The 12745-nt window shown below is 40.0% G+C and overlaps 1 protein-coding gene across 1 annotated transcript in view; it reads right to left on the bottom strand.

The window, feature by feature from the left end:
• Positions 1–12745, bottom strand: part of KLHL14 (kelch like family member 14) — a 76175-nt gene that overhangs the window by 16724 nt on the left and 46706 nt on the right. Inside the window, exons 3-4 of the mRNA XM_065399962.1 lie at positions 7231–7320; positions 2630–2708 (exon numbers count right to left, since the gene is read on the bottom strand). Coding sequence (XP_065256034.1) covers positions 2630–2708; positions 7231–7320 — 169 coding nt within the window. The remainder of the gene's footprint in view (positions 1–2629; positions 2709–7230; positions 7321–12745) is intronic.

Genomic DNA, 12745 nt, shown 5'->3' with positions numbered 1-12745 from the left:
GCTACACTCTACCACTGGGGTAACTAGCAAAGAAAATACTCTCCAGGTTTGTTCAAGAGATGGGTCAAATCCAGAACCTTGAGGCCCAGGGAAAGCTTTAAGTTTTCAGTTGGTTCAAACTTCTATGACTTTGGTTCTGTGCTCACACTCACAACAGGCAGGGGCCTCCTGGTTCTGGTTCAGATGTAGCTAAAACCCCACAAGATTTCCAACATTTCTGAGCGAAATTTCCACAGGAACAACTCATGATATTTCATCACTACTGACTCCAAACACAAATCTTAGCCCAAGCTCAGATTCTGCCTCAAATCTGAAACCCATACCTAATTGAGATCCAAACATCACCTCCTCTGATCATTTGTAGTTTATTTCACTCTCTTCTATATCACAAATAAAGTGAGAATAGCACAGACCCCCCCAGGCATATTGTTTGACACAACACACAAAGTTAAGGTCACACTAATGCACACACAAATATAAGCTTTCTCCACTGTTTCTAGTGCTACTAAGCTGGCCATCACATGTCCTAATATTGTCTCCCTTACACCCTTCCCCCCCTTCTCCTTTCTGAGTTGTGAGGAGCTCTTTTCTAATGCAAATAAGCCTCACTTGCTGCCATTCCTTAAGTCTGGATAAGCAAGAGAGGACATCCTACCCATCCTCTTTGCAGGACTTTTGCTCCCATAAGATCTAGTGAGGATTTAGATCAGAGTTACTTCAAATTCCATAAGAATAGTAGCCAATTTCTAAGTTCACTGGCTGATTTACATACACCGAAGCACTTCTTCCATGACTATTATGGAGTTAGCCCCAGTGTATGGGGAGTTTCTGTCAAAAAAAGTATCCTGGCTGATCCCCTAAAGTGTTTATACACCCCATCACAAACTGTTAGTTTTTTGTATCAGATCTCATACAATTCCCAGAAACAAAACCCTTATTAAAGTAGAGTTAAGGTTGAAAATACAGTATGTGTAAAAATAGCTTAAGGGAAAAGCCCTTAATAGAACACTGCTGTTCTAATTATCTTAAAGGCAGAAAAAAGAATCCCAGATATTTGTAAGCATGTAAATGCAGTGTTAAGGTACTCCAGAACAGTCCAAATTCTGTCCTTACATCCTGACAAACTACAGTGTATTTGGCTATGACAAGTATGATACCCACTAGAGCTGGGTGAAATTTTTTGACCAAAATGTTTTTCGTCCAAAAATGCAGATTCATGTTGATTTAACTTGATTGTTTTGATTGAAAACAAACAATTTCCAAAAATACTGAAATGTTTCATCTCAGCCTTTTCAAAACAAAACCTTTTGGTTTTTCTATTAGAGATGACTTTTCATTTTGAAATTTTCCCTTTATTTTATTTTTTTAAAAATTAAAAACATACAAACTGCTGGAAATGGGCGCAAAATGTTTTGTTCGATCTGAAATGATTCCTTCTACCTGAATTTTCATTTTGCTGAAAAATTTTAAAAGAATTTTGTTTCAGGTGAACCCGAAAAAACGACATTAATTTTTTTTTTGAATTGCCAGCAAACCAAACAATCCATTATTCACACAGCTCTAAGTATCACTACTAGCAAATTAGTTAGAAGCCCTTACAGCTGGAGCTCTCTTAAATCCTGTATCATTTGACATTTCTCCTGTGGCCATCTTAAACAATGTCCATAGTGGTATACATTGCCTAGCAGAGTTTAAGGATTTCCTGGCTTTCAGATATTTATTTTAAAACCTACAACATTCCACTGAGGGGGTTTCCCCCCCCTCGTGATAGGATGCAGGGGTATGGTGCAGAGGTAGGTTTAAGGAACCTTTACATTCCTCTGATCCTGGTGCTGTTCTAGTGCCAGGCCACTCTACAGTACAAAAGAAGAGTACCACAAATGCTGCTCTAATTTGTGCAGGCTGCCAGCAACTCTGCTGGCAGACCAAGATCACAGAGGAGTGGGGCTGCTCTAATTTGTGCAGGCTGCCAGCAACTCCTGCTAGCAGACCAAGTTCACAGAGTGGGGCTGCTCCTGCCAGCTAAGTCAAGTTTAAGATCTCTTTGCACTGCTGCAGTGGCAAAAAAATATATCCTCACAGAGGAGGATTGGGGTTTCAATGTTTCTGTTGTCTGTAACTGACACTGTACTGTAACTGTCCTGTGTCTACTGCACACTCTTTGACGTTCGGCTCATGCAACATGCCTCGGACGTGACAACCAAACATTCAGAAAACGAAAATGACAAACTCTGCAGCACATTTTGGAGACTTCAGAAAAGGACGCAATCCTGCAGTCCGTACTTAGGCAACTCTTCCCCCATGAAGTCAATGGGGAATTTTGCAGGAGTTAGCACTGCAGGATTTGGTCCCTCAACTTTTGAATTTGGAATGCTTCAATAAAATTAGAAGCACAAAGAGAAACAACAATACACTGAGATTTTATCTTCAACAACTTTACTAATTCTACAAAAAGAACAGGAGTACTTGTGGCACCTTAGAGACTAACAAATTTTTTGCGGATACAGACTAACACGGCTGCTACTCTGAAACTAATTCTACAGCATTCCCTGTTTCCAGAACTAAGACAACCCTCAGCTCCTCTTAGGACAACAAAAGAAATAGTGAAAAATTTGTAGCAGGTTTTTACCTCTCTTGCATGGGTGGAAGTTGTATCCAGCTGTTAAACCTGGGATCATATCGACTGACAAAGTTTGTACTGTGTTTCCCTGTAAAGATAGATTATTTTGACACTCAACTGTTTATTTCATGTATTTAACATCACCATTTAGTATATTAAATATATTTCACACGTTGGCAGTTTTTTATAAAGGGTCCCCTTTTTATAACAATGTATGAACTCAGCACATGTTGTTATTCAATAAATGGGGCACTACAGTATTTGAGCTAGCAAATATCAATGGTATAAATAAAAACGTAAAGAATATTATTTTCTTCTGTAATAAGAACTTGGAAATTTGTATCTGAAAACAGAAGCCCTGGTATTTTCAAATCCACCATAAATAAAGTTCTCATGACACAACAGAAAATTATTGCTCAAGCTGGGGCTTCTTCATGGCATTTTTATGACTAGAGGACTTTGTGGCAGTTTGAAAAACCACAGGAATAACATGTACTTTCCTTCCTTCCCACTTCATTTCTATTTGGAGCAAGGTGAAAAAGATTGTTTAAATAACCAGGAGCTACACAGATCATTAACATGTGTTGTGTGACCGCTACACTATTTTATTTTTATTCTACTACCCACCTACGGTGTAAGTTAGCAGGAGTTATACATGTACATTGGGGGGAGAATATACTCTTACTCCAAGTGTGTTAGCTAAAATGGGAAACATGAGCAACATAAGCCAGTTAACTAGCTTATCCCTGCTGTCAAACCCCAGAATTGTATGCATGCCTTCATGATATTAAGATTGCACCTTATTTTACATACAGATTGACATCAAAACAAGAAGACTGAAGCAAAAGAGTGTATTGCAATTTCTGTGTAACACCTGAGACTTCAACACATGAGGGTCTCTGAAAAAGAAACCTTTGTTTATGTATGTGTGACTAAAAATTGAATTAGAGGCTCCAAAAGATAGTAGGATAACCCAACCGTATACGTCACAGTTAAATAAATGATCAGAGGGTATTCTGCTAGGTGAATATTTGACATTGTCAAAGCATCTAAAGGATTGGTCCCCCTTGCCTCTTGTTTTGTACATAAACCCCAGGATACATTTATAAACATCAAACTCATAGATAAGAACAATGATCCAGCCACAGTTTTTAACTCTAATAATCTAAGAACGTGTTCTACAAGGATTTAGAGAAAGGCACATGTTGTCTTCTACTTCTGGAAGTAAATTTATCCTCTGTACTCTGTGTGAGCATGTTGCTTACAGGATGGGATGTGGTAGGTGACTGCTGAAAAGTGCAGTATTTTCTGCCAGATCCAGCATGTCCCTAAATCAGGATTGAGGCCCCATTTTGCTGGGTACTACACAAATATATCTGAAAAGAGGGGGTGAGATTCTGCCATGTTGAAGGCAATGGGAGTTCTGCCACTGACTTCAGTGAGGCCAGGATTTCACCCATGGTCCCTGCCTCAAAGAGATTACAATCTGTAAAAACAATGAAGAGATGAAGGTTGAGGGCAACAGATACAACATACAAGAAAAGCAGTTGGGTTGGTAGTAAGCAGGCACACGTCATGTTAACTCCAGGTCTTTTTAAAAAATCTGTTTATATATTTATATTATAAAAAGTAGATTTACAGAACATGGGCAAGTACTGAATACAAGCTTGAATTCTGGGATGGTTCTAATGCTGCTATTGATACTACAAACCAAGATCTCCGAGTTTATTGTGCCCTCAGAACTCCTTGGCGGTATAACAGCTTTTTAACTGTTGTTACTCTACACGCCTCTGATTTTGTGGTCCTACACTTCATAACACATTATGCATTGGTGCTAGCACAGGAGTTTCCAAACTGCCCAGCACAACAGGCTTTAATGTGGATCCTCCAATCTATTCTTGGAATTCAGTTTGAAAGAAAATTGCATGCACCAGTTTGCTTTGCACGTCAGCCTGGAAGTGCATGTTAGGAAGTACTTCTCACTGGCCTGGTCCACACTACCCCCCCACTTCGGACTAAGGTACGCAAATTCAGCTACGTTAATAACGTAGATGAATTCGAAGTACCTTAGTCCGAACTTACCGTGGGTCCAGACGCTGCAGGCAGGCTCCCCCGTCGATGCCGCGTACTCCTCTCGCTGAGCTGGAGTACCGGCGTAGACGGCGAGCACTTCCGGGATCGATCCGGGATCGATTTATCGCGTCTAGACAAGACGCGATAAATCGATCCCAGAACATCGATTGCCTGCCGTCGGACCCGGAGGTAAGTGTAGACGTACCCTCTATGTAAGAAACTGTGAACTGCATTTGAAAATAAAGGGGCTGCTGTTCCTGTCCAGTGAAGTGAGCACAGGGGGAGTCAGATTAGGCAAATCTGTGCAAGGTGAATGGGAGGTGTAGCTTGTTTCCCCTCCCCCAAATCCTGCAAGAAAATCTTCTCCCTCAATTCTGCAGAGTCAGGGCTCTGTGAGGCAGTGCTAGAAGTGTTGCCAGGGAGTAGCTGCATTCTCCAATGTACTCCCTTACAGATCCCACAGATATTCAGTGCTGCTCTTGGCAGCATTCACCCCCACAGGGTCCCGTTTGTGGCTGGTACTGCATAGCCATGAAAGGAGGCCACAAATGACAAAATGGCTCTCAGGCTGCCAGGATGGAGAAGGAGTCCAAAATATGTCCTGGAGGGTTCAGGTGCTCTCTCTAGAGGTTCCAAGTTGTATGGGGTTGGGAGCAGAGCTCCTCAAGTGTCTGCCAGTTTGGTGGCTCATACCCACTGCCCCTACCCCTAGTTTCTCCCATCCCAATGGGAACCTCCATCCAATGAACATAGAAGCAGCAATGAAGGCCCAATTTTGATTCACATAAACAAAGAAACGAACAATGAATTCTCATTTACACTACACACCATTTACACTGCTCTGACAGGTCAGTTACATTCACACCCCTTTTGAACCCCCCCCCCTTACACTGCCAGAGTTGTATAAAAGGCCCTTAATGTAAATGATATTGGGCCTAGTGTGTGTAGTGATGACATCCTTTATTTAGTCTAAATAGAGTATAGAAGAAGTCCAGGAATAAGTGGACAATGTATAGTGGATGACATTCATGTCCAATTTTTTGTAATGTATCAGATCCATCTTTATTGGGGTATATGTGTATAGTGATCACCAATATCATTAGTGCTCTTGTCCCAGATTCATTCTGTTCACACATTACGTTTATCTGGTATTTACAGAGTTTGAAAAACTTGATCCTGTGAGCCAATTTCTTACATGGAAGTTGTTTTACTCCTAGGGGGAGTGTCTTCAACTCACAGAATGAACTTCAGGCTCTAGTAGTTGATTTAGATACCTTTGCACTTAAGATATTAAGAAGGATGGACTGGTGGACCATCTGGTCAGGAAAGCTGGGTTCAATTCCTGCCACTGCCACAGACTTCCTGTAGGACCTTGTTCAAATCACTTAATCCCAGTTTCTTCATCTGTAAAATGTGAATACTTATACTTCCTTTCTCAAACCTTTAGTCTGTCTTGACTACTTAACTGTAAACACTTTGGTGTAGGGTCTGTTTCTTACTATGTGTATGTACAGCGCCTAGCACAATGGAGCACCAAAAAACAGCCGGGGAGCCTGGAACTACCACAATACTAATAATAATTATAATGAAACAACATGTACAACAAGCTCCTGCTTAGAATACAGGAGATTCAACAACAGAGATGAAGGGTTTTTCTCTCAAGACATTTAGTGATGTTTTTAACTGCACCGGAAATATGCTTATAGAGTAGACTGGATTGTTTGTCTCAGATTTTAGGAAGTGAACAGATGTAACAATTTTCTATAATTTGGTTTAGTGCAGATGCTGAAATGGGGCATTCACAATAAAATATATGCAGTATATGTAATTTCAGCTGGATCTTCTGGTGTTTTAAAGTAAAAATGTGTACCTGCAAGCTGTTTTATGGTTTCTCAGTCATAATTATCTCTGTTAGACAGACTGCTACAACTACAACTCGTTCTTCATGTGCAAGCTTTCTAACAATGTCTTGACAATTTTGTGAATTTTGCAAGGCACAGTGTTCTCCTTTTGCTTTGCTCAGAAGCCTGTTAAATTGTTTAATTTCTCTTTGCAGTAAATTTATGAAGTAATCAAATCAAAAGAAGGTAGCAGCAGATAATCTATATGGAAAGCTCTTGTACAAGACTAGAAAAAGGACCGGTTTAAGAGGCTTGAGACTCTAGATAATTAACACATTAACAACTTTAGCTGCAAGTGTCTGGTTAGACATTGGAAAGAGAGCATTCATTTACTACAATAGCATTATTATATTATGACTGGAAGGAAACTGGAAATGAGGGTTAAAATTCTTAACAGCTGCTGCCTGGTGCCTTCACTTGAAAGAGTCTGTTCTGATGCCTGTGGCATTTCCCAAGGGATGGGACCTGAGGAATACTGGAGAAACTAAAGCTTCAGATATTTATTATGTCACTGGCTGGGACATAAGTGATCTTAACCAGTTCAATAACTCAATCAGGATCATTCACTGCCTACTGCATCACTTGATGTGATATATTAGAATCTGTGCATGCTCTCTTTTAATGTTGTGTACATACCATTTGGGTTCCACTGGTCTTCTCCTCCCAAAACGAACAAGAAATTTTCTACTTCCACAACACAGTGATGGGCACTATTATATGGCATAACTGCAAATAAAACAAAGTATTCTTTATCATTCTCTATCTTAGCACTCTGTTTATTTAAAAATATTTACTTTAGCAAAGGTACAAAACATGACTCTACAAAATCTGGAACTGGATATGTAGGTAATGCATAGCTCTAAATATGTATGTGCAGTGAATTTGCAGCAGCCAAAATCCGATTGATTAACAATAATTTCACATAAGGGTATCCTGCAAATTACTGAAGAATAACCATGTTACATGAAATATGGTTACTAAGACTACCCACACCTGTCCGACTGACATCTACGGGCATTCTAAAAATAAGAGACACACGAAAATGGACCAAGATGTCTGATATTTCTCTGAAAATAAGACAGAAAATTCTAGGACACATTAAAAAAACCTCATCCCAGCTTTATTCTGTTGGCAATGCTTCCACAGCAAGAGTCAGTGTGTTCACTAGCTTTCTATTACACAGCAATGAACAAGCTGCATTTCCATACAGTTTTAAGTTTTTAAATTAAGGTCCTGCTGATTTAATGCTTTCTCCAAATGTATACGCTTAATTTCCTGTACAATGTCATTAGCAGCACAACTACACATTTTCTATTCATCTAATCAGGAAGCCCTTCATTAACAAAGATCAAAGCTGTGATATTAGGTCTGCAATATCCTTTTTTGGGAGGTGTTTTTCGGATTGTTATTATAGGCCCTGGCTAAAACCATCAGACTATTTTTCGTTTCATTTCCATTTTCCACAGCAAGAGCTAAGGTACAAAAACAGACTGCTTATATACCATAATGTGTACTGATCTGTGTTATACAGCACTATTGTAATATCATAAGGTAAATGTAAACGAACATGGTATTAGTTATCGTACCACATGCAGTAGTTTTGGCCCAGTGACACCAGTAGGAAAAATGATGTCCTTGTTCAGCTCATCATATGGGCACCTTAAATCTAGGTGAGGACAAATGGGGAGGTGATGTGCATGTACAGGCAGGGAACTTATTGCTTGACACGGATCAACAGAGCACTTAGGAAACCACTGCAGTGGGAAATCAATATGACTCAGGGCCAGCTCTTACTTTGTGCTCTTTTGCCAATGCCAAAAAAAAAAAAAAAAAAAAAAAAAAAAAAGCAGCCTATCTCACACTTGGATTATTTTGGGTGATATATCTCTCATTTCATTTGTTTTATTATCTTTTATTTTTCTCAGAATGCAGTTGTGCAGTATAGCATATGCAAATAATAATAAGAAGAAATATGCATAGCTTTGTTATTTAGGACACATTTTCTTAAAGATCAAGTGGGCTCATTTAAGCTTCTTACTGAAGTTTTTGCAAGGCAATGATGAATAAGCAAGGTGCATTTTTAGTTTTTAGTAAAGGTCGAATATTATTTTCATAGTCTGTGCTCTTACAAGCCATATAAGTGAAGCAATTCTTAAATTACGCAGCCTGGTTTAGTGGAAATGCATTAATGAAGGTTATTTGCTACTGGTAAATTTTATACAACCATGAAGTAACTGGGACTAGACACTCTATAGGGATTTTTACTATATACAGGTTGCTAGTATGCTGAACGAATTTAAACACCAGAGGTTTTGATATCTTATTAGTCAATGCACAGTGTTTCTCCCAAATGCAAAATATTTTCCCCATTCTTTAAATCTCAGTCACTTTCCCCATTTTGTAAACCTTATCTTATAAACTGGACCTTAGCCATTTTTCATGTAGCATGGGTTGCAAGATGAGATTGTATTCCATAGGACATTAGTGTTTCTTTCTCTACATGCCAAAAAGGGACTCTCCAGCCCTAGCAAGCAGAGCCACCAACTAATACCTACACAGCTACTCTGTTAGTTTGTAAAATTAGGATCAAGCCAATGACTTGTTTCCATAACCAAGTTCTCTCTTGTTCTCCTTTAGTCAATTCCTGAAAGATCTTGCATTTACCAAAAAACAAAATGCACACAATACATCACCCACAAATATTGGTTACCCTTTGTGTTTGCATTACTTTGTTTACTCCCCCACATTGGTACAAACAGAGAGGGTCAATAGAGGAAGAAATTATATTAAGTTTTTCAGCAACTGCCATGCACATAAATGATCATGTATCCAAGAGTCCCATGCTTATGAGGACAACTAAACCTTGAAAACTAAGGGCTTAATCCTGCTCCCACTGAACTAAATGGCAAAATTCTCACTGACTTAATTGGTGCAGGACTGGACTTTAATAGCCCAAACCTTTAGTTGTTGCTCAGGTAGAACTCCTAATAAAGTTAATGGGACGTTTACCTAAGTAAGGCCTTAAGAGAAGAGGCCTTAAGAGAAGAGGTGACTATGACATGAGTCTACACTAGCTTTGCTTAGTTTCCTGTAACATTATAGGCAACATTTTGTGCTCAGGGCTACATGAATCTCGACTGTGATATTGTGCTCTGCAAGCTCTGAAGGAGGCAGAATCAGTTAGTATCTGAGAGGACCTTCTTGCCCTGAAATTGCAATATCCCCAAAGCTACATTTTTAACACCTAAGCATTTTCAGTGTCCTTCATAATTCTGAATTAGTTATGAATGAAAACTATGAGAATGCACAAATTTTATAGCTCTAAAAATGCCCTTTAAAAGAGAAAAAAACCTCTAGTTCTAAAATGTAACTTTTAAAAAACAGGTGTCTTAGTTTTGCACACAGCCTAACTTGTCATAATGTATAATCAAAACATATGGGTGGAACAAACCAAAAGATAAATTCAGGCTCCAATAGCATTGGTGGAATCTATTGATGCCATTCATGTTACAAGGATGTAACTGGGGCAGAATTTGGCCCACCACATGGTCTGGCCATATAGACCAACACTCTCATTAATTTTCTATCTGTCCCTTTGGCTGCTGATTTATTTTAATAACATGAATCTCAGCCTCTCATTTTTAGATTTCAACTCAGGTGAACACCTGCCTGCCCCACGAAAAAGGTATTTGAAGAGAAGTTTGTATGCCATGCTCAAACACAGCCCAGTGTGAGTTTTTAGCGTGTCAGTCAGTGAGTTAGAGGGAAAGGGTAAAGAGAAGCTAATCAGGATGAAATGAGATTAAAGGCTGTCTAATTTTACAGCAACTGTGATCCATCAGCCACTGTGAAAGTGACAGTGGAAATGAATGATGGAGACAGACAGGTGGGGCTGTACATTTCACTGATTTATCCTCAAATGCACTGGGCCTTATTTTATTGAGTGAACATGACCGCATTTATCATGACTGTCATCTAAACCCACTTCCCTCCATTTAAAAAGGTCACTTTACTAGGAAGGAGTAGGATAGAGGCACTTTCAAAACAGATTTAAAATCTAATAACACATGTTTATAAAGCCCTGTGCAAGAATTCTCAACTTTATTAAACGAACTAGTAGAGTTAAAAGAAAGGGGAAAAGACCACTAAGTAAAAAAAGAGGAAGGGCCTTGGTTATTTGAGGAATGTGCTTAGATCCCGAGGTGATAAATGCCTTAAATCAGGGCCGTAGCAACAAAGAACGTGGCCCCCTCCGAACGGTGGCCCCCTCCGAACATATGTCCGGGCGGGGCCCCTTACAATGCAGAAACTGGAATGCGGTATTTATTTTGCCACTTTTAGGGGCCCCCTTCCTTGCGGGGCCCCCTCCGGTCGGAGGGTATGGAGGGCGCTCGCTACGCCTCTGCCTTAAATACCCTAGACGGACAGACAGATACAGATTAGATAAAATAAGCAGACATCACCTCTTCCAATCCTCCCTCTCTTCAAAGCTCTTGGAGCCAAAGATCTATGAACTCAGGCTCCATTGGACCAAAAATGGAACCCAGGAGGCTCAGGTGGCCTGAAGGGTGAATGGCAATTTCTCAGGTAGTTAGGTACCAAACTTTTTAGAGCTTTTTAGGTCAAAACCAATACCTTGAATTATAACAGAAAATGACCCGGAAATCAGTGGAAATAATTGTGGAATAAGCTGCCTGCGAAACACCTCACTAAACAAATGATCTGCTGCATTCTGCTTGAGCTGATGCTCCTGAATACTCTTCTGCTATAGTCCCATGTAGAAGACATTCCAGTAATATACACATGTAGTAATGTGTCCCCTGCAGAACTCATTAGAGTAGGCCATATTTGAGATGACAAAAGGCATAGATAACGCTACAACCTTATAGCTAAGGACTAATAGGAAAAAAAAGCACTTATTGGCCAGTGCTGCGACATGGCTATCCAGAAGCAGTGGGGATCCAACAGCACACGCAGTCTCCGAACCTGTGTCACACAGGCATACTCCCCTGGTACACAGCTGGCCATGCTTTGCACTGCTCCCCCAATTCAGTTTTGTCAGATTAAGTCTCAGCCAACTCTCTCTCATCCCAGGCACAATCTCTGATGGGCCCTAAAAACTACTCAGCTATGAAAAAACTCCTCTTGCTCCTCCCACTCCAAATTCCCCTGGCTGGCTTGTCCTCATTTCAGCACCAACCAATGAGCAGGTCGAAAGAACACGAGTGGTATGCCCCACGTCGTGGGGACAACAATGGGGATCTTTCTTCCTGCTTCCACCAAAGGAGGAGAGCTGTGACAGACACACACACACACACACACACACACACACATGCCTCCCTTGTTTTTACCCCTCAGCTACCAAGAGCTCAGACAGCACAGCCTGAATCTGAGCAATCTTATCTGCCAAAAATCCCCTCAAAAACTATACCTGACTCTGGTCTTTGATGTAAACAAATTAGATACGTAGCTTTTTCACTGCCTAGAACAGTTTATCTGATTGGGATTTTTCAGGTGCTGTGAGGGAGGTAAAGAAACCTTTCTTCACCTACAGCACAGCCACAGCATAGCATTTCAAAACTCTATATGCCCCAGTCATGCTTGTCATCTGTTGTAGGTCATCAGTATACCATCATGACCTGTGAAGATGAAGTAGGGCAAGAAAGTGTTTTAATGGTCACTATGTCAATAAGAGAGGACAAAAGGAGAGGATAATGCCTTTCAGGACATCAATATTGTGGTCTCCGGGCTGGATAATATTCATTTCCTGTGTAACCTGAATCCAGATAGTTCCATCAGCCTTGGGGAAGCAGACCAATAAAGTAGGTCCTTTAGTCCAACAGATCAGGTACCTGCAAACTCAAAAACGCAGGGGACTGTGGTTATCTCATCCCCCTGACCTCCAAACCTACCCCCAAAACAAGATCCAGAGTACAGCTGGTTGAATTATTTGTTGTGAATAAATTACCAGATATGGTTAATCTTTTCTTCTGTTCACAAATCATTTACATAAAGATGGTTTTTACTAATTTATTTGCTATTTGTTTTTATTCAACAAAGAGTTTATAAAAATAAATGCCAACCTAGGAGTTTTTGGTGAACTGTTGACTTTGAATGTTAACTATTTATTATTTGTGGTGCATGACTGATC

This window comes from Emys orbicularis, chromosome 2 (assembly GCF_028017835.1).
Source record: "Emys orbicularis isolate rEmyOrb1 chromosome 2, rEmyOrb1.hap1, whole genome shotgun sequence".
Classification (NCBI taxonomy): domain Eukaryota; kingdom Metazoa; phylum Chordata; order Testudines; family Emydidae; genus Emys; species Emys orbicularis.
This window is presented reverse-complemented; position numbering and strand designations above follow the sequence as displayed.